The sequence below is a fragment of the Puma concolor genome, chromosome A3 (genome assembly GCF_028749965.1).
Source record: "Puma concolor isolate L17-30 chromosome A3, mPumCon1.1.hap2, whole genome shotgun sequence".
Taxonomy (NCBI): domain Eukaryota; kingdom Metazoa; phylum Chordata; class Mammalia; order Carnivora; family Felidae; genus Puma; species Puma concolor.
The window spans coordinates 40,540,216-40,562,187 of NC_141669.1; the positions used below are offsets into that span (position 1 = coordinate 40,540,216).

General features: G+C 49.6%; 2 protein-coding genes across 2 annotated transcripts; both read right to left on the reverse strand.

The window, feature by feature from the left end:
• Positions 1-268: 268 nt before the first annotated feature.
• On the reverse strand, positions 269-4,102 carry LOC147582402 (antimicrobial peptide NK-lysin-like). The gene is made up of 5 exons (XM_086700661.1): positions 3,872-4,102; positions 3,239-3,342; positions 2,695-2,778; positions 1,356-1,523; positions 269-436 (listed from the first exon to the last, which is right to left on the reverse strand). Exons 1-4 carry the CDS (start codon positions 3,921-3,923, stop codon positions 1,356-1,358), a joined length of 408 nt encoding a protein of 135 aa, XP_086556787.1. The 5' UTR covers positions 3,924-4,102; the 3' UTR covers positions 269-436.
• Positions 4,103-17,683: 13,581 nt separating this feature from the next.
• Positions 17,684-21,297, reverse strand: LOC147582403 (antimicrobial peptide NK-lysin-like). Its single transcript, XM_086700663.1, has 4 exons — positions 21,177-21,297; positions 20,646-20,729; positions 19,313-19,481; positions 17,684-17,851 (listed from the first exon to the last, which is right to left on the reverse strand). Exons 1-4 carry the CDS (start codon positions 21,234-21,236, stop codon positions 17,844-17,846), a joined length of 321 nt encoding a protein of 106 aa, XP_086556789.1. The 5' UTR covers positions 21,237-21,297; the 3' UTR covers positions 17,684-17,843.
• Positions 21,298-21,972: the final 675 nt, after the last annotated feature.

Below are 21,972 nucleotides of genomic sequence, written 5' to 3' on the forward strand. Positions count from 1 at the left end.
TGCCCTTCCACCTGGTCTGAGAGTTTCTGGGGGTACATCCACTGTGTACCCCAGGCTCTCAGAGGACTGTGTGTCTCTCTAGTGACTGTTCATAAGTACTTCACGACTGTATGTGTAAGAGATGCTAAGGCTCATTAACACTAAATCTCTAGCTTCTGGAACAGAGTGTGGGACAAACAATAAACATTGATTGAACAAATGCATGAGTCACCCAAGCATGCCTCCGAGCCCCTCCCCTCAAGTCCACCAAAGGAAAACAAGCTGTGGCTAAAAGCTTGCATGACATTTATTCTCCCTCAGGGGAAGGCAATGAGAAGTTAGCTGAGAGACACCGGAGGGTCGGCTCTGGATCTGGGAGGGCAGAAGCAGGTGGTGGTTGTGGGAGACTCTGTGCTTCTCCCCAGGGTGGCGTCAGAGACCCCAGAGGCTCAGAGACCTGGAGTGGAGACAAGAGCAGAGAAGTGGGCAGGGGTGTGTGTTGTCCGGGAGATATGGGGACTAGAGCCACCTGTCCCGACAGAGCACACCTGGAGTCACATCCTGGAACCCAGTCAGGGGTTTGTGTGGGTTGTGGGGCTTCAGAGATGAAAACCGCAGACTCTGACCGCAGGAAATGGTGGGAACCTCAAAATATGAGGTGACCCCCGATCTGCCGGCATCAAGTCCCACAGCCTCAGTCAGGGCTACACGAGCTGCCAGAGCCAATCAGGGGCCCTTCCCGGCCCCTGTGCTGCAGCCGTGGCCTGATCTGCGGGCACAGCTGAGCAGCCCTGGAGGGAGAGACTGAGAGCCCTCCCTGCCAGCGGGGTTCCTGAGCTCAGCTCTCAGGTCCCTAGTGTCCTGGGCAAAGATGTGACCTGTCTCTCTGATGCCCAGGGATCCCATACTAGGCCGGGGGATGGGAGTTCAATCAGGGCTCTGATGTCTTTGAATATCCCAGTCTGAGGCCGCTTGCTTGGTCTTAACCTCTTTACACGTAATCATTTCATTCAATCCTCGTTGAAAATCAGAAATCCGGATTCCTATCCCTTCACAAGGAAGGAAACTCAAGCTCACAGAGGTTGAGCTACTTGCTCAAGTCCACAGCTGACCGGAGATGGGGACCTGATGGCACGCCAGGATGGCCTGGAGTATTTCTCAACCGGTTCCAGCTGCAGCCCACCTACCCATCTTCTCTCCACTTTTCACACAGTGGAGAGGATAACGTGTCACCACAATGAAGCTTGATGGGACATGAGTCCTTATGCAGTTCTGTATGACAAATGTATTTTTGTGACTTTAAGCTGTGTTGTACCTGTGTAGGGTGAATTCTGAGCCCTCCAGGAATGAGTCCCTGCAGTCACCGCTGCACTCACCTAATAAGGGCAGCACATCCCGAGAAACACACAGATGTGCCTGGAAGGTTCCATATGCAGCAGTGTAGAGGTGATTTTATCAAGAAAACTGGTGATCCATGCTTTGCAGATATTTTCCACCAATGGGCATGCTGAACACAACAGGCCTGCAACTTTTTCAATGACTTTCTGCAGGAGAAACGGCACCATAACCAGATAGAGGAATCAGGTGAACTGCACCCAGGTCAGCCCCCTGCAGACCCCAGCATCTCTAGGCCCTGGGCACCCTGACCAAGGGCATGCTGGGAGGAGGGCCTGGTGCCAGGTGGCCACGGAGCAGAGGCTAGAGAGGCAGGGATCAGAACTCATGCCCAGGCACCAAGGCCCTGGCCCAAGCCTGGCCAGGAGGGGCTCTTGAGAGAAGGACAGTTGACCCTGTAGTGTCCCAGTCCCCTGTACATCATTATCCTGCCCCCCTGCCTTCTGTGTGGAGAACAGCGCCCACGGCTCCTAGACCCACAGGAAGGGTTCTGCCTGCCAAGCTTCCTGGGTCCCAGCCTGATGGGGCTCGTGCACAGGGCTGTGTGACGAAGGTTAGGAGGGGAAAGATCTCAGAGCCTTGGCAAATTCGATTTTGAACTATCTTCTCCCACCATCCAGTGGAGAAGGATAAAGCTGAGTTCCCAGGGCTGAGGGTGGGCCCTGCAGTGCCAGGGAGCTGACAGGATCAGGGAACAAAGCAGAGGGAGGGAGGGAGGGAGGGAGGGAGGGAGGGTAGGAGGGAGGGAGGGAGGGAGGGGAAGCAGGGCTTCTTGGTAGTAACACATCCCTTGTTCAGCAGGTGCTCAGGGCCAGGCATGGAGCTAAGCTCATCCACCCCTCAGCTCCTTTAAAGGGCTTCGATAACTTACAAGGGGTGATTATGATACATCCCACTAAACAGAAAAGAAAACTGAGGCTCAGAAGGCATTAAGGACTTGGCCAAGCCATGCAGTAAGGAAGTGGCTGATTTAGGGTTGATCCGTCCTGACCCAGGCTCCACTGGAACCAGCCTCAGAAAGCATTGCCTTATATACGCCCAGTGGAGATACAGGGAAAGATTTCTACCTCCTCGGAGACAAGTGTCCTCTGACAATAGGATGGAAACCATGCACACCCTTCCTCCAAGTTTCATGGCCCTACAACTTCACGATTTCAGGGGATTCTCTTAAGTCAGTTCCCAATTAGAAGGGGGCCAAAGGATCCCCTACTGAGGAGCTCAGGCCCAAATAGGGATCAGCCCCTCCCTCAGTGCCCCCCAATAGGCCCCCAAAAACTCTTCGTCAAGAAGGAGGTGGTTCCCCAAACATGAGAGCCTCACCTGAATCACGTTGAAGCCCAGGCAATTCTTCACCCAGCTGACAATACACCTACAGATACCACATAGGGTGAAGGGACGGTCTTCCTGTCAGAAAAGGCAGACCCCAGAAATGGTCTCTCAGACACCCCAAGAGCAATAGACGGGGCCTCAGGAAGGAGCCCTTGGTGTCTTCTAGGCCAGCAGAATCATCTAGGACCTTTCTGTTCTTTAGGGTCTGAAGCAGGCTGGCTGGCCCCTGCCCACCTTCCTGCTAGTCTTCGTGGGGCCGAGACACCCCAGAACCTTCCCCACACCCGCAGCACCTCACCCAGCCAGCACGTGCACCTCTTCTGTTCCCTGGTCAGTCCCCAGACCGCCCTCTGGGTAGGGCCCAGCCAGACCGAGGTAGACCCCCACCCAGGCACCACCCTGCACAAAACCAGCATCTTCAGCCCACAGGCCTGCCTCCCCTCCTCCCAAAAGGATGTGCAGCCCTGCCTGCTGCTCCCAGGACAGAGAGGATGAGGAGGGCCTGTGGTAGGTGAACAGGAAGCCTGCAGTGAACCTGGGGGGTCTCCTGGGCCAGCATCTGGAAGAACTTCTCATCCTGACACCTGTCAGCCATGTCCAGGTCATGGTCCTCGGGGGTCAGACCACAAAAGGTCAGCCCTGGGGAAGAAACAGCATCAACATCCCTCCACAAGTGAAAAGAGACAGAACGGTCAGATCTCCTGGCTGGTGGGGAGCCCAGGAGGTGGCCAGAGCACAGGACAGGAGCAGGGATCTGTGAGGGGTCCAGGGGGCCAGTCCTCACACTCCGCCCTGGAGCTGCTCTGACCCAGTCTCTGTGCAACAGACATGCTCTCAATTCTTTCTGGAAACATTAGGAGATTATACCACCTCCACCTCCACCATCCTTTCTGTCTTCCTGTATCCCTCTCTATAGCCCTCAACTCTCTCTCTCTCTCTCTCTCTCCTCTCTCTCTCTCTCTCTCTCACACACACACACACACACACACACACACACACAGAGTTAGAGCTGCTCTAAAAGAAAACTACCCTCATCTCCTTTCAGAGGTTGTTCTTTCTTGCTTTCCCCAGGAGTTCAAATATGGTGGCCCATCGAACCCACTCTCCAGACTGTCCCTACCCTCGGCTATGAAGAAGGTGCCAGGATGTGCATGAGAAACATCCTTACCCGGGGTGGCCAGGAGCACTGAGGCAAGGAGCAGGAGGGCCCAGGAGGTCATGGTGGGGCAGCTGCTGAAGCACCCTTCACACCCCGCTTTATGTGGCTGGCCGCCTCGCAATCTGACCTTGCCGGGTCCTGCTCCTCTTGTAGGGCACGTCCCCGTGTCACTGGCTTTACCACAAACACAGACACCAGTTTGTGGAGAAGTGGGGGGAGGAGTGCTTCCTCAGAGACTCCACGCTGTCTATCTTCCACCTCCCCTCCCACACACACACACTGCTAGAGCTTTCCCAGTGAGTGGGGGTGCTGGAGGGCAGCAGCTGCCATGATGCACCCCCCACCCTGCCCCAGGATGAGCTAATGGACAGAGCAAACCCTGCACCTGAGGGCTCAGGTGGGCCTTGGCCCTGGAGCTTCCCACCCCGCCCCATTCCCTCCCCTCCTCTCCCAGGGGTCTATGCTGGTGTCCCTCCACCAGCCACCTCCTGTATCCCTGCTCTCCCCCAACCATTTCAGCCAAAGGAGCACCACCAGTTTCCTCCAGATTTAGAGACAGGTCCCTCAGTATAGATGCAAACAGCTCCTCCCAGCCCTGCTCTCGGGCTTGGTAATCCCCGGGCATGGGCACCACAGACACCCTGGGTCCCCAGCCCCTCACCAGCCTCCTGGCCACCATCACGGAGGCAGGCTTTTCCCTCAGAGCGTGGTTCAGCCCAGCCGTCCCTCACCTGGTCCATAGGGAGAGACAACAGCCCGTGCGAAGGAAGTCAGCCCCAGACAGGGATCTAGTCCCAGTGCCCCGGGTCTGACCCCTCATCTGTGCCATGAAGGTCACTGGCCTCATCTGCAATGAAAATACAAGCTGCGCAGGTCACATCCACTATCAGATAGAAAATAAGTCACCGTTTAGTGTAAGTGTGTCCCAAAGATTGCATGGAATACACTCACACTGAAATGTGTTTGCTGTTTACCTGACACTCGCATTAAACTGGGCATCCCACCTTTTGTCTGGCAACCTTCCCCCACCTCCTTCGCGGCTCAGAGGAGGAAACTGGGTGCGGAGAGCAGGGGCCCTGACCTCAGCCACATGGCCGGCTGGGGTCCTGCTTGGACTAGAACCTTCCCCCACCTCCAGCTGCTGAGACGGCAGAGGCACGCAGCCAGGACGAGCTGCCAAGGCCCCCTCAGCACCTCCCAGCCCCCCGTCCCCCTTCAGTATCTGCTCGGACCACTCCACGCCTTCCACCTGCCCGGGAATCCCATCATGGGCTAGTGCCGAGCCTCAGCCTGGCCTTCTTTGCTGAAGTATTCTACTTTCCTGAGCCCATCCAGAGCCCTGCTCTCCGCTCAGCTTCTGCCTAGAAGGAAAGAGGGTGGAGTCCAGGCAAGCAGGCCTCCGACAAGCTGGGGGCACCTTGAGCGACATACTCCACCTCCTGGAGCCTCATTTCCCTTACCTGTGAAATGGGTGTAGTGTCACCTGTTCACAGGGCCCCAGTGGTGTGTGTGTGTGTGTGTGCGTGTGCGTGTGCGTGTGCGTGTGAGGAAGCTTCACAGCCTGCGATGTGCCAGGCAGAAGTAATCTGGTATCCTGGGTCAGCATTCCCCAACATGACTTCTATAAGGGTTGCTCCTGTGGGAGGTGAGCGGATGCTGTGGAGGGGGAGTGGGGATGGGGTTCCCGTCATCCAGAGTAAATGACAGACACACTTTCACACAGTAGTGTGTGTTGCCTTGTTATTAGATTCAGAAATAAAAGAAGGGACATTTTGACCTTACAGAGAGGAGAGTGGGTATACTATGAACAGTTATATGTTATTAAACTGGACCACATCCCTGTAAAGATACAAACTATTGAAACAGACTGAAAAGAATGGGCAGAGGGAATAGATGTATAATAAGTAAAGACATGGAATGAGTCATGCAAACACCACCCACAAACAAACATCCAGGTCAGATATCTTTACAGATGAATTCTACCAAGCATTAGAAGAATTAGTATGAATTCTTCCCAAACTCTTCCAAGAAATAGGAAAGGATGCCCTGATGCCAAACCAGGAAAAGGCAACACAGGAAAAGTACAGACCAATATCTCCCCTGACTATGGATGCCATAACCCTCTTCAAAATCCTGGCAAGCTGAATCCAGTAACATATAAAAAGAATTCTGTACCAGACCAACCAGAATTTATTCAGGAATGCAAAGTGATTTAACACCCCAAAATCAGTTATGTAATTCACTGTACCAACAGAACCCAAATAAAAGCTGCATGATCCTGGGGTGCTTGGGCGGCTCAGTTGGTTAAGCATCCGACTTGGGCCTAGGTCATGATCTCGTGGTCCCTGACTTCGAGACTCTCATGGGCCTTTCTGCTGTCAACACAGAGCCCCCTTCGGATCTTCTGTCTCCTGCTCTCTGCCCTTCCCCCACTCACGTGCTCATGTGCTGGCACGTGCACGCACGTGCTCTCTCTCTCTCTCTCTCTCTCTCTCTCTCTCCAAAAATAAACAAACTTCAAAACAAACCACATGATCCTCTCAACGGACACAGAAACACCATTTGAAAAAACTCAGTATCTCTTCTTGTTAAAACACTCACTAAGAATAGAAGGGAAAGTCTGCAACCTGATAGGTGGCATCTATGAAATTCCCCGAGCTGACATCAGACTCTGTGAAGAAAGACTAAATACCTTCCCCCAAAGACCAGGAACAAGACAGGATGTCTGCTCTCCAGACATCTATTCGGTATTGCACTGACGATTCTAGCCAGGAGAACTAAGCAAAAACATGAAGGAAAAAAAAAACATTTTGATTAGCAAGGAAGATGTACAGCTCTCTATTTACAGATAACATCTCCTCCACACAGAAAATACTTAAAAATCCCCAAAATGAATTAAACTGAGATGTGTTTAGATGCCATAGACCTGCATTTTCCAATGATTCAGACTGTCCAACGGTAGATTTACTAGATGAAAATTACTCCGTGGCTGGAATGAGGCCTCTAACTGTATTTTATGTGAGTTGATTAACCTGATTTGGAGGTTGTTTGTGTAATTATTGTAAAATCCCTGCAAAGAGCATGCTAACAGGCTGCCCTTAAAAATCCTCATAACCTTTGCACTCGTGTGACTAACCAAATATGTGGACCACTTTTGAGAAACTGCCGTTCTGCTAACCAATTTCCGCAAGACCCTATGAAGACAGTGCTCATAAAAGGGAATTTAAATGTCTTCAAACAGTGGTGCTGGGGAAACTGGACAGCCCCATGCAGAAGAATGAAGGTAGACCTGATGTTCCACCATATGCAAAAGAGTCACTAGAAAAGGATCAAACACCTACATGTAAGACCCAAAACTATAAAATCGCTAGAAAAAAACATAAGGGGAACGCTGCATGACTTCCGACTTGGTGGTGAATTCTCAGATATGACACCAAGAAATACAACAATATGGACAAATAGCATTGCCTGAAGCTTAAAAACTTTGTGCATGAAACAGCACAGTTGACAAAGTAAAAGGGCAATTTATGGAATACATAAAAATGTTTGCAAATCATTAATAACGGAGTAATACCCAGAAAGTACAAAGAAATGTTAAAATTCACAAATAAACAGCAAATAATTTAAAAAAGGCAAAAGAGGGGCCCCTGGTGGCTCGGTCGGTTAAGCGTCCGACTTCAGCTTAGATCATGACCTCACGGTTTGTGGGTTTGAGCCCCACGTTGGGGGGGGTTGCTGTGCAGACGCTGGACCTGCTTCAGATTCTACGTCTCCCTCTCTCTCTGTCTCTCCCCTGCTCACACTCTGTCTCTCAAAAATAAATAAACGTTATAAAAAAAAATAAGCTCAAAAGACTTTGAATACACACTCTCCCTACAAAATATAGAAATGGCTAACAAGCATATGAAAAGATGCTCCCCACATCAATAATCGTCAGGGAAATGCAAGGCAAAGCCACAAGGAGATAGCACCCCACCCATGAAGACGGCCCTTATCCAAAAAAAGAAAATATCAAGTGTTGGTAAAGATGTGGAGAAAGTGTGCACCGTTGTAAAACTGTAAGACCGTTACGCAAAGCAATATGGTGGTTCCTCAAATATATATAAATACACACACACACACACACACACACACACACACACGTTATTTCACCTTAAAAACAAAAAACAAAAACTCATGTCGAATGCCACGCCAAAGATGAACTTTGGGGACATCACGCTAAGTGAAATAAGGCAATTACAAAAAGACAAATCTCTGATTCCATTTGTACGAGGTGTCTAAAGTAGTCAAATTAAAGGAAATATAAAATAGAAATATGTGGACCCCTTTTGAGAAACTGTAGTTTTCTGAGGATTTAAGACGGGGGCGAAGGAAAGTTGTGGCTTCACAATCAGTCTGGAGTTCGAGTTGTGTAAGACGAAAAAGATCTGGATGTCCGTGTCACAACAATGTGAATATACTCAACACTGCTGCGTGTACGTTACCACATTGCTAAGATGGTAAATTCGGTTATGAGTTTCTTACAGCAATGAAAAAATAGCGTTCCTGATAGAAGGAGGTGGTTCACGTTGCACACAAGCGCTTCGCCTTGAGATAACCACCAACCTCCCTGTGCATTAGAACTTCCTTCTGCATCCTTCCCACCTCGTCACACAGGAGGCCACAGGACAGGCTCTCAGGCAATGCCAGTTAATAAAATGAATAATTGTTGCTGCTTCTACACACAGAGGGGAGTTAGGGTGCTAGGTAAATTTAATGTGCTATTACTAGTCGTTTGTAGTTTGGCAGGTGCTTGAGGTAAGTGTCTTTCTTTCGTTTGTTTCCTATTCTGACACCAGGGTGTGACACACAGTAGGGACTTGTCCCGAGCTCTGAGAGAAGCCACTGGAAAGTGAGGAGATGTGGTTGTGGTTTGGAAAGAGCGTGGGGCTGCCCTGTCCAGAAGGGATGGGGAAGCCAAGGCAGAAGGAAGTCTGAAGACCACCCAGAGACAGATGCAGAGCCTGGCCAGGGCGAAGGGGTCTGCACCAGGATGGGGTGCAGACAGCTGGAGATGCAGACAGCTCCTCCCAGCCCTGCTCTCAGACTTGGTGATCCCCGAGCATGGGCACCACAGACACCCTGGGTCCCCAGCCCCTCACCAGCCTCCTGGCCACCATCACGGAGGCAGGCTTTTCCCTCAGAGCCAGGTTCAGCCCAGCCGTCCCTCACCTGGTCCATAGGGAGAGACAACAGCCCGTGCGAAGGGAGTGAGTCCCAGACGGGGATCTAGTCCCAACTCCTCGGGTCTGACCCCTCATCTGTGCCATGAAGGTCACTGGCCTCATCTGCAATGAAAATACAGGCTGCGCAGGTCACATCCACTATCAGATAGAAAATAAGTCATTGTTAAGTGTAAGTGTGTCCAAAGATTGCATGGAATACACTCACACTGAAATGTGTTTGCTGTTTACCTGACACTCGCAGTAAACTGGGCATCCCACCTTTTGTCTGGCAACCTTCCCCCACCTCCTTCGCGGCTCAGAGGAGGAAACTGGGTGCGGAGAGCAGGGGCCCTGACCTCAGCCACATGGCCGGCTGGGGTCCTGCTTGGACTAGAACCTTCCCCCACCTCCAGCTGCTGAGACGGCAGAGGCACGCAGCCAGGACGAGCTGCCAAGGCCCCCTCAGCACCTCCCAGCCCCCCGTCCCCCTTCAGTATCTGCTCGGACCACTCCACGCCTTCCACCTGCCCGGGAATCCCATCATGGGCTAGTGCCGAGCCTCAGCCTGGCCTTCTTTGCTGAAGTATTCTACTTTCCTGAGCCCATCCAGAGCCCTGCTCTCCGCTCAGCTTCTGCCTAGAAGGAAAGAGGGTGGGGTCCAGGCAAGCAGGCCTCCGACAAGCTGGGGGCACCTTGAGCGACATACTCCACCTCCTGGAGCCTCAGTTCCCTTACCTGTGAAATGGGTGTAGTGTCACCTGTTCACAGGGCCCCAGTGGTGTGTGTGTGTGTGTGTGTGGGTGAGGAAGCTTTACTGCCTGCGATGTGCCAGGTTGGCTGGGTCAGCATTCCCCAGTGTGACTTCTGGGAGGCCTCCTCCCATGGGAGGTGAGCAGGTGCTGTGGAGGGGAGTAGAGGGGTTCCTGCTCTCAAGAGTCAATGCCGGTCTAGGAAGGTGCAACAGGCTCCCTCTAAGGGAACTTCTCAGCACTTCAGCATGGTAGTATGTGTTACCCTCTTATTAGAATCAGAAATAAAAGAAGGGACATTTTGACTGACCTTACAGAGAGGATAATGTTTATACTATGAACAATTATGTTACTCTATAGGACACCTTGTACTAAAATGGACACATTTCTATAAACTACTGAAACAAACTGAAAAGAATGGAAAGTGTGAATCGTCCTATAATAAATTAGTAAAGAGGTTGAACTCATAGTTCAAAAACTACCCACAAAGAAAATCCCTGGCCAGATATCTTCACAAATGAATTCTAACATTAGAAGAAGAATTAATACTCCCCCATTGAAAATTTTCCAAAAAATAAAATATGATGCCTGGATGCCAAAACCAGAAAAAGAAAATGAAGAAAAACACCTGGCAGAACAATATTGCCTATGAATAAGGATGCATTAATCCTCTACAGAATTTTAGCAAACTGAATCCAGTAAGACATAAAAACTCTGTACTATGACCAACGAATTAGACTTTATCTGGGATACAAGGGGATTTAACATCAATTCCTATAATTCACCATATCAATACAAAAACAAACAAACAACAACACCCCAGGGGCACCTGGGTGGCTCAGTTGGTTTAGCGCCAACTTCGGCTCAGGTCATGATCTCACGGTTCATGGGTTCAATCCCCATGTTGGACTCCGCACTGAGAGCTCAGAGACGGGAGCCTGCTTCAGATTCTGTGTCTCCCTCTCTCTCTCTCTCTGCCCCTCCCCTGCTTATGCACACATTCTCTCTCTCTCTCTCTCTCTCTTTCTCAAAATAAATAAATAAAACATTTAAAAAAAATACAACAAACAAGAAAAACCATATGATCCTTTCAATGAATACAGAAACATCATTTGACAAAATTCAATATCCCTTCACATGAAAACACACTAGTGGAATAGATGAGATTTTCTGCAACATGGTACATGACATCTATAAAATTCCCCCAGCTGACATCATACTTCATGATGAAAGCCCAAATACTTTCCCCCAAAGACCAGGAAGAAAACAAGGATGTCTGCTCTTGGAACATCTATTCAATATTGCACTGACGATGTTTCCCAGGAAAATTAAGTTAGAAAATATGAAAAAAAATCCATCCAGATTAGAAAGGACGATTTACAGCTATTTCTATTAGCAGACAATATCATCCTGTACTTAGAAAATACTAAGGAATTCAACAAGAATGACAACAGAAGAAAACAGAATGTGTAGATGCCACAGATCTCCATTTTCAAAGTGATTCAGACTGTCCAACACTAGATTTTGCTGGATTAAAATTAATCTGTGGTAGGAACTAGGCCTCTAACTATATTTTATGTGAGTAAAGATGATCAATCTTAGTTGGAGACTGTTTTTGTGTAATTATTGTAAAATCTCTGTAAAAGCATGCTAACAGGCTTCACTTAAAAAGCATCATAACCTTGGAGACCCTGGGTGGCTCAGCTGGTTTAGCATCTGACTCTTAGTTTTGGCTCAGGTCACGATCTCACCATTGGTGGGATTGAGCCCCATGTCCAGCTCTGTGCTGACAGCTAAGAACCTGCTTGGGATTCTCTCTCTTTCTCTCTGCCCCTCCTCTGCATGTGCTCACTTGCTCTCTCTCGCTCTCTCGCTCTCTCTCTCTCAAAATAAATACATAAAATATCTTTAAAACTCTTTAAAAATCTTTAAAAAACAAAAAAAGCATCATAGGGCACCTGGGCACCTCAGTTGGTTAAGCATCTGACTTTGGCCCAGGTGATGATCTCACGGTTTGTGAGTTCGAGCCCCACACTGGGCTCTGTACTGACAGCTCAGAGCCTATAGCCTGCTTCTGATGATGTGTCTCCCTCTCTCTCTGCCCCTCACTCACTCATGCTCCATCTCTCTCTCTCAAAAATAAATAAACATTTTAAAAAAGTATAACCTTTCTACTCATATGGAAACCTAATATGTGGACCACTTTTGAGAAAATGCTTCCTGCTAACCATCTTCTGCAGACCATATGAAGAAAGTGCTCATAAAAGGAGTTTAAGGGGCACCTGGATAGCTCAGTCGGTTAGGCATCTGACTTCAGCTCAGGTCATGATCTCACCGCTCATGAGTTCGAGGCCCATGTCGGGCTCTGTGTTGACAGCTCAGAGCCTGGAGCCTACTTCTGATTCTGTGTCTCCCTTTCTCTCTGTCTGCCCTCTGCTCACACTCTGTCTCTCTCCCTTTCAAAAATAAATGTTAAAAAAAAATTTTTTTTTAAATAGAAATTTAAGCATCTTCAAAAAATGGTGCTGGGAAAGCCGAATAGACCCATGGAGAAGAATGAAGGTAGAATCTTACTTTCCACCGTATACAAAAGTCATGAGAAATGAATTAAAGATCTACGTTGAAGCCCACAAGTAAAAAACCCCTAAAAGAAAACATAAAAGATGCATGCCTTTGGATTTGGCAATGATTTCTTAGATATGACACCAAGAAATGCAACAAGGGCAAAATAAATAGTGTTTTGTCAACTTAAGTATTTTATGCATCAAATGGCACAATTGACTAGGTGCAAAGGCAGTTTATGGAATGGGAGAAAATATTTGCAAATCATTCTCAAATAATGAGCTAATAGCCAGAATATACAAAAAACTGTTAAAACTCAACAACGTGGAGCGCCTGGGTGGCTCAGTCGGTTGAGCGGCCAACTTCAGCTCAGGTCATGATCTCGCGGTCCGTGAGTTTGAGCCCTGCGTCGGGCTCTGTGCTGACTGCTCAGAGCCTGGAGCCTGTTTCGGATTCTGTGTCTCCCTCTCTCTGACCCTCCCCTGTTCATGCTCTGTCTCTCTCTGTCTCAAAAACAAATAAACGTTTAAAAAAAATTAAAAATAAAATAAAATAAAATAAAACTCAACAACAAACATCAAATCACTCAATTTAAAAGTGTGAAAACGACTTTGAGTAGACACCCTCCCCACAAGACACACCAATGGCTAACAAACATACAAAAAATGCTCAACATCAATAATCCTTAAGGAAATGCAAGTTGACACCACAATGAGATAGCTGTTCAAATTGCTGTTATCAAAAAATAGAAAATTACAAATGTTGGTGAAGATGTGGAGAAAGCATGCACTGTTGTAAAATTGTAAAACCGCTGTGCAAAGCAATAGGGTGGTTCCTCAAAAAATTAAAAGTAACACTACCATATGAGTCAGAAATCCCACGTGTGGTATTTAATGAAAGAATTGAAAGCAGGATCAGGAAGAGATCTGTGCATTCCCGTGTTCATAGCAGCACTATTCACAATACCCAAGAGGTGAGAGGAACCAGGTGTCCATGGACAGGTGAACGGATAGACAAAATGTGATACACACACACACACACACACACACACACACACACACCCATATATTATTCAACCTTAAAAAGAAAAAATCATGTCAAATGCCATAACATGGATGAACATTGAGGACACTAGGATAAGTGAAAAGGCGAGTCACAAAAAGACAAATACTACATGATTCCATTTATACAAGGTGTCGAGACTCGTCAAATGCATAGAATAAAAGTAGAATGGTGGTTTCCAGGCTAGGACAGAGGGAGGGAAAAGGAGAGTTGTGGCTTAATAGTAAGTATGGACTTTCAATGTTGTGATATGAAAAAGTCCCAGATGTCTGCATCACAAGAGTGTGAATATACACAACACTGCTGCTTGTACATTTAAAAATTGAGAAGATGGTAAATTCTGTTATGAGTTTCTTACAGCAATGAAAAAATAGCGTTCCTGATAGAAGGAGGTGGTTCTCGTTGCACACAAGCGCTTCGCCTTGAGATAACCACCAACCTCCCTGTGCATTAGAACTTCCTTCTGCATCCTTCTCACCTCATCACACAGGAGGCCACAGGACAGGCTCTCAGGCAATGCCAGTTAATAAAATGAATAATTGTTGCTGCTTCTACACACAGAGGGGAGTTAGGGTACTAGGTAAATTTAATGTGCTATTACTAGTCGTTTGTAGATTGGCAGGTGCTTGAGGTAAGTGTCTTTCTTTCGTTTGTTTCCTATTCTGACACCAGGGTGTAACACACAGTAGGGACTTGTCCCGAGCTCTGAGGGAAGCCACTGGAAAGTGAGGAGATGTGGTTGTGGTTTGGAAAGAGCGTGGGGCTGCCCTGTCCAGAAGGGATTGGGGAGCCAAGGCAGAAGGAAGTCTGAAGACCACCCAGAGACAGATGCAGAGCCTGGCCAGGGCGAAGGGGTCTGCACCAGGATGGGGCAATTCCAACTTCCCAGGAGGGAGTCATTTGCTCCAGCTTGGGTCAGGGGTCGACGTGGCCTGGAGGGAGGGATGTCACATGACACAAGCTTGCTGTCCTGGGCTGTTGGGTGGGTGACAGGGGAATGGTAGAGAACTGAGAAGGGCCTGGAGGTGAGCAGGTACCCCCAGTGGAGTCTGGATTATGAAGCCAGTACACTCACGCTCCCTCCTGACAGGTTACAGGAGTTGGCTTGGCCTCTGTCCTTTACTAGCTTTTATCCCTAAGAGTGAGGCCACCTTCCCAAAGCTCCCACCTTTGGAAGTCTGTGCTGATGCTCCATGTGCCCTGGACCCCTCCGCTCCCACCTCAAGACGTTCCCTGCCTGTTCCCTCGGTTCTGTCCTGCACCATGGGCCTCTCCCCTCTCCCAGGGCCATTCTCATCCCCATGTAAACACCTGAAAGGCAGACCCCACCTCTAATTTCGCATGGCCTCCACCTCTGCCCCACTTCTCTCCAACTCTTGACATGAACCCCGTCATAAACCTGTCCATGCCTGCTGACGTCACATCCTTCACTCCCCCTCCACATGGGCGTGATCTCCTCCTAGCACTGAAACCCTCTAAGGTCAGCACGGCTCAAAGCCCCCAAAAGCCAGTGGCCAGCCCTCCATCTTCTACTGTCTTGACTCCCATCAGCACTGGACGTGGTCAGCCATTCCTCGTTCCTGGGCTGTTCTGTTCTCTTGGCTCCTTGGCCCCTTGTCTGGTGTTCCTCCTGTCCCGCTGGCTCCTCCCTCCCGATCTCCTTGAGGGCTCCTCCTCCCCCCACCCCCCCACAACCAGGCCTCCACGTGTTGACTAGTCCCTTCTGTCCTCAGACAGGAATGTTATCCTTCTGCACCTTCTCCCTGTCCATCACATCCAGTTCAAGGACTTCAAATGTGGCCTTGGCCCAGACACCCTCCCCTCTTGACACCTCCACCTGCATATGGAATAGACACACTTCTTCGGGTCAAAGCAGAGCTCTTCCTTATCCTCTCCAGATCCACCTGTCCAAATGTCTTTCCCAACAGCAAATGTCTCCGCCATCCACACGTTTGCTAAGGTCAAAGTCCTACAAGTCGTTTCTTTTCTTTTAAAATCGTGTCCAATGTAGAGAAAAGCTGTAACTCTACAACAGAGAGCTCCTTTTCATCTTAACCAGATTCCCCCACTGGTAACGTTTCACTACACGTATGCGGTGTGTGTCTCATCATAGTCTGCCTGTACGTACATATTACCATTTCTTCTAAACCATTTGCAGCAGATTGCCTTCATGATGCCCCCATGACCCCCTTAATTCTTCAGGGTGCATTGCCTCACAAGAAGGACACCGTCCTACAGAAGCTAGCACGACCATCAACACCAGGACACTAACATTGGCACAACAGTATCATCGCAGACTGCAAGGAGTCTCATAGATTACCCCAATCATGTCCTTTGCAGGTCTAGGTCCACAGCGGGGTCATCTGTTTACAATTACATCAAGTATCTGCTTAGTCTCCTTTGATCTGGCACACTTTCTCCATCTTTCCTTCTCTTTCATGACCTTGGCATTTTTGTAGAGTACGGGCCCGCTACTTGGAGGAAGTCAGTTTGGGTTTGTCTGAGGTTTCCTTAGGATTTGTGCATTTTGGGCAGGAGGAGCAGAAAACATTCATCACCCCTTCTGCCAGCTTTCTCCACTATCAAGTTAACTAATCATGCAATTTAGGAAATAATGCCAACACACTAAATATTTGTGGAAACATAGATTGCAATTACATCTACATTTATCATTTGGCATTCTGCAGTAAGGTAACACTTTCCCTTTCCCCTCATTTAGTAATTTATTGTTTCTATCTACCTGAATTCATGGACTCTACTTTACACAAGGGGTGAATCTACTGTTGTTTTTATTCATTTGAATATTCCAGTGGCCCCAGATCTCACCATTGAGAGTTTCTTTCAATAGCTTTTTTTATTGTAACCTGATGGATACACTATTTCTCTTTGTGATGGCCACGTCCATTTCCCTCTCCCAATCACTGTATCTTCCCAGATTCTCATGTCCATTCTCATCCAAGTGATTGGGTGTGAAAAACCCTGACTCGGCCCCTGGGGGTGACCTGACTTGGCTCATTCTAAGCTGTGTAGCTCATGCTCTTGGAACAGAGTGATGGGTTGCAAATGAGCACCTGACCCATTCATGCCAATGAAAACAGAGATGTTCTTATGGGCCTTCTGGAAAAGAAGCTTGCATTGTCTTCCAACGAAGGTACTGCAAAGAAGCTGCCAATGAACTCTCCCTTTTGATGACGTACTGTAAAATGTAAAGCTGGGACCAATGTGGCCATGGCTGTTGCCCAGAAGAAAGGTAACCTGAGATCAATCTCACTATACACAGGTGTGAAGACATGAGAGAATTGCAGAGAAAGAGAACTGGAGCTATTGTGGCACCACTCATTTCTGGATCATTCTGTGCCTGAAACTGTCTATGGACTGCTTAATAATTTGAACGAGTAAACTACCTTTTTTATTTAAACCAGAAAGACCTTAGGGGTGCCTGGATGTCTCAATCGGCTGAGCATCTGACTTCAGCTCAGGTCATGATCTCACAGTTCATGAGTTCAAGCCCTGCATCAGACTCAGTGCTGACAGCTCAGAGCCTAGGAGCCTGCTTCAGATTCTCTGTCTCCCTCTCTCTCTGCCCCTCCCCCAATCACACTTTGTCTCTCTCTCTCTCTTTCTCTCTCAAAAATAAGTAAACACTAAAAAACAAAAAACAAAAACAGAAACGGCTTGTATGTCTGTCATGAGTTCGAGCCCCACATCAGTCTCTGTGCTGACAGTGAGGAGTCTGCTTGGGATTGTATCTCTCTCCCTCTCTCCGTTCCATCACTCCACATGCATGCTTGCTCTCTCTCTTGGAATAAACAAATAAACTTAAAAAAAATGAACTTTCATTGCTTGCAATCAAAAAAATCCTAGATAATACACTTCTCCCAAAACAGCAAAAGAAGGCTCCCTGCAGAGAGAGAGAAGCAGAGTGGGTTTCTGTTCCTTATGACCAAGAACACTATTACTTACAACCCTGCTACTCTTCCTCATGGTCTGAGAGCTTCTGGGGGTACATCCACTGTGTACCCCAGGCTCTCAGAGGACTGTGTGTCTCTCTAGTGACTGTTCATAAGTACTTCACGACTGTATGTGTAAGAGCTGCTAAGGTTGACTTGTTCACCACTAAATCCCTAGCCTCTGGAACAGAGTATGGGACACACAATAACCATTGATTGAACGAACGCATGAGTCACCCAAGCATGCCTCCGAGCCCCTCCCCTCAAGTCCACCAAAGAAAAAGAAGCTGTGGCTAAAAGCTTGCATGACATTTATTCTCTTGCAGGGGAAGGCAATGAGAAGTTAGCTGAGAGACACCGGAGGGTCAGCTCTGGATCTGGGAGGGCAGAAGCAGGTGGTGGTTGTGGGCGACTCTGTGCTTCTCCCCAGGGTGGCCTCAGAGACCCCAGAGGCTCAGAGACCTGGAGTGGAGACAAGAGCAGAGAAGTGGGCAGGGGTGTGTGTTGTCCGGGAGATATGGGGACTAGAGCCACCTGTCCCGACAGAGCACACCTGGAGTCACATCCTGGAATCCAGTCAGGGGTTTGTGTGGGTTGTGGGGCTTTAGAGATGAAAACCGCAGACTCTAATCGCAGGAAATGGTGGGGACCTCAAAGTATGAGGTGACCCCCGATCTGCCGGCATCAAGTCCCACAGCCTCAGTCAGGGCTACACGAGCTGCCAGAGCCAATCAGGGGCCCTTCCCGGCCCCTGTGCTCCAGCCGTGGCCTGATCTGCAGGCACAGCTGAGCAGCCCTGGAGGGAGAGACTGAGAGCCCTCCCTGCCAGCGGGGTTCCTGAGCTCAGCTCTCAGGTCCCTAGTGTCCTGGGCAAAGATGTGACCTGTCTCTCTGATGCCCAGGGATCCCATACTAGGCCGGGGGATGGGAGTTCAATCAGGGCTCTGATGTCTTTGAATATCCCAGTCTGAGGCCGCTTGCTTGGTCTTAATCTCCTTACACGTAATCATTTCATTCAATCCTTGTTGAAAATCAGAAATCCGGATTCCTATCCCTTCACAAGGAAGGAAACTCAAGCTCACAGAGGTTGAGCTACTTGCTCAAGTCCACAGCTGACCGGAGATGGGGACCTGATGGCACCCAGGATGGCCTGGGCTAAAACACCAAGCTCCTGGGTGCCTCGCTGGCTCAGTCAGTGGAGCAAGTGACTCAGCATCTGGGGGTTATGAGTTCAAGCCTAGTTTGGTGGAGAAAGTATTAAAAAAGCAAATAAAAAATTAAAGCCCAAACTCTTTTTTTTTTAAATACCTGTTCTTTTTTTTTTTTTTTTAACGTTTATTTATTTTTGAGACATAGAGAGACAGAGCATGAACAAGGGAGGGTCAGAGAGAGAGAGGGAGACACAGAATCTGAAACAGGCTACAGGTTCTGAGCTGTCAGCACAGAGCCCGACGCGGGGCTTGAACTCACAAACAGCGAGATCATGACCTGAGCCGAAGTCGGACACCCAACCGAATGAGCCACCCCGGCACCCCATCTTTTTTTTTTTTTAAGTAGACTTCGCATCCAATGCGGAGCCCAATGCAGAACTTGAACTCATGACCCTGAGGTCAAGACCTGAGCTGAGATCAAGAGCCAGATGTTCAACCAAGTGAGTCACCCAGGTACCCAAAGCCCAACCTCTTAATGAGTATTTCTCAACCGTTTCCAACTACGGCCCACCTACCCATAGTCTCCAGACTTTCCACACAGTAGGGGGAAGTAACGTGTCACCACATGGAAGCTTGGAGGGACATATATGAGGTGCTTTGTGAAGCTCCCTATGACAGATGTATTTCCGTGTTTTTAAACATTGTTGCACATAGTTGGGAACGAGATCTGGGCCCTCCAGAAAGGGGTCACTGCAGTCACCTCTACACTCACCTACTTGACACTTGCACAGCCTCAATGTCACACAGATATCCTTGCGGGGTGGAGCATTCAGGATACTCTGGACGATGTCATTTACAAATTTGTTGATGGTGTTTTTGCAGATATTTTCCACCAAAGGAAATTGAGAGCACACCAGTTGCGCAGCCTTTTCAATGGTCATCTGCAGCAGCAACAGCACCATAAACAGATAGAGGAATCAGGTGAGCTCTGCTGGGGTCAGCCCCCCTAAGACCCCAGCAGCTCTAGGCCCTGGGCACCCTGACCGCGGGCATGCTGGGAGGAGGGCCTGGTGCCAAGCGGCCACGGAGCAGAGGCTAGAGAGGCAGGGATCAGAACTCATGCCCAGGCACCAAGGCCCTGGCCCAAGCCTGGCCAGGCGGGGCTCTTGAGAGAAGGACAGTTGACCCTGTAGTGTCCCAGTCCCCTGCACATCATTATCCTGCCCCCCTGCCTTCTGTGTGGAGAACAGCGCCCACGGCTCCTAGACCCACAGGAAGGGTTCTGCCTGCCAAGCTTCCTGGGTCCCAGCCTGACGGGGCTCGTGCACAGGGCTGTGTGACGAAGGTTAGGAGGGGAAAGATCTCAGAGCCTTGGCAAATTCGATTTTGAACTATCTTCTCCCACCATCCAGTGGAGAAGGATAAAGCTGAGTTCCCAGGGCTGAGGGTGGGCCCTGCAGTGCCAGGGAGCTGAGCAGGATCAGGGAACAAAGCAGAGAGAGGGAGGGAGGGAGGGAGGGAGGGAGGGAGGAAGGGAGGGGAAGCAGGGCTTCTTGGTAGTAACACATCCCTTGTTCAGCAGGTGCTCAGGGACAGGCATGGAGCTAAGCTCATCCACCCCTCAGCTCCTTTAAAGGGCTTCAATAACTTACAATGGGGGGGTTATGATCCATCCCATTAAACAGAAAAGAAAACTGAGGCTCAGAAAGCATTAAGGACTTGGCCAAGCCAGGCAGTTAGGAAGTGATAGCTCTGGGGCTGATTAGTCCTGACCCAGGCCCCCACTGGACCCAGACTCACAAAACTCTGCCATGGACATATGTGGAGGGGCCAAAGGGGAAAGATTCCTACCTTTTATGGGGTCAGGTTTCCTTTGACAATAGGATGGAAAACATGCACACTCTTCCTCCTACTTTCATTCTCCCACAGCTTCCCAACTTCAGGAGATTCTCTGAAGTCCCTCCCCAGATAAAGGAAGGAACCATGGATCCCTGCTGAGAAGGTCCAGCCCAACCAGGGTTCAGCCCCTCCTCAGCGTCTTGTCTGGAACCCCTACCATGGCCTTGACCAGCTGGCAGATGGCTCCTTAAACCACAGGAAATCACCTGAATCCGCCGCGGTCCCACGCAATTCTTCAGCCAACTAAGTATCATACGACAGCTATCACAGGGGTTTAAAGTCAGGTTCTGCTGTCAGAAAATGAAGATCCCCAAAATGGTGTGTTAGATACCCCAAGAGCACTTGGTAGTGTCCTTGGTGTCTCCTAGGCTGGCAGAATCATCTAGGATCCTTCTGTTCTTTAGGGCCTAAAGCAGGCTGGCTGGTCCCTGCCCACCTTCCTGCTAGTCTTCGTGGGGCCGAGACACCCCAGAACCTTCCCCACACCTGCAGCACTTCACCCAGCCAGCACGTGCACCTCTTCTGTTCTCTGGTCAGTCCCCAGACCGCCCTCTGGGTAGGGCCCAGCCAGACCGAGGTAGACCCCCACCCAGGCACCACCCTGCACAAAACCAGCATCTTCAGCCCACAGCCCTGCCTCCCCTCCTCCCAAAAGGATGTGCAGCCCTGCCTGCTGCTCCCAGGACAGAGAGGATGAGGAGGGCCTGTGGTAGGTGAACAGGGAGCCAGCAGTGAACCTGGGGAGTCTCCTGGGCCAGCATCTGGAAGAACGGCTCATCCTGACACCTGTCAGCCATGTCCAGGTCATGGTCCTCAGGGGTCAGACCACAAAACGTCAGCCCTGGGGAAGAAACAGCATCAACATCCCTCCACAAGAGGAAGGAGACAGAACGGTCAGATCTCCTGGCTGGTGGGGAGCCCAGGAGGTGGCCAGAGCACAGGACAGGAGCAGGGATCTGTGAGGGGTCCAGGGGACCAGTCCTCACACTCCGCCCTGGAGCTGCTCTGACCCAGTCTCTGTGCAACAGACATGCTCTCAATTCTTTCTGGAAACATTAGGAGATTATACCACCTCCACCACCACCATCCATGCAACTCCTTTCTGTCTTCCTGTATCTCTCTCTGTTCTCTCTCTCTCTCTCTCTCTCTCTCTCTCTCCCTCCGTCTCTCTCTCACACACACACACACACGGATGTGGAGCTGCTCTAAGAGAACACTACCCTCATCTCCTTTCAGAGGTCGTTCTTTCTCTCTTCCTTCCCCCAGGAGTTCAAATCTGCTGGCCCAGCCCAACCCAGTCTCCAGACTGTCCCTACCCTCTGCTAAGAAGTAGCTGCCAGGATGTGCATGGGGGAATGTCCTTACCCGGGGTGGCCAGGAGCACTGAGGCAAGGAGCAGGAGGGCCCAGGAGGTCATGGTGGGGCAGCTGCTGAAGCACCCTTCACACCCCGCTTTATGTGGCTGGCCGCCTCGCAATCTGACCTTGCCGGGTCCTGCTCCTCTTGTAGGGCACGTCCCCGTGTCACTGGCTT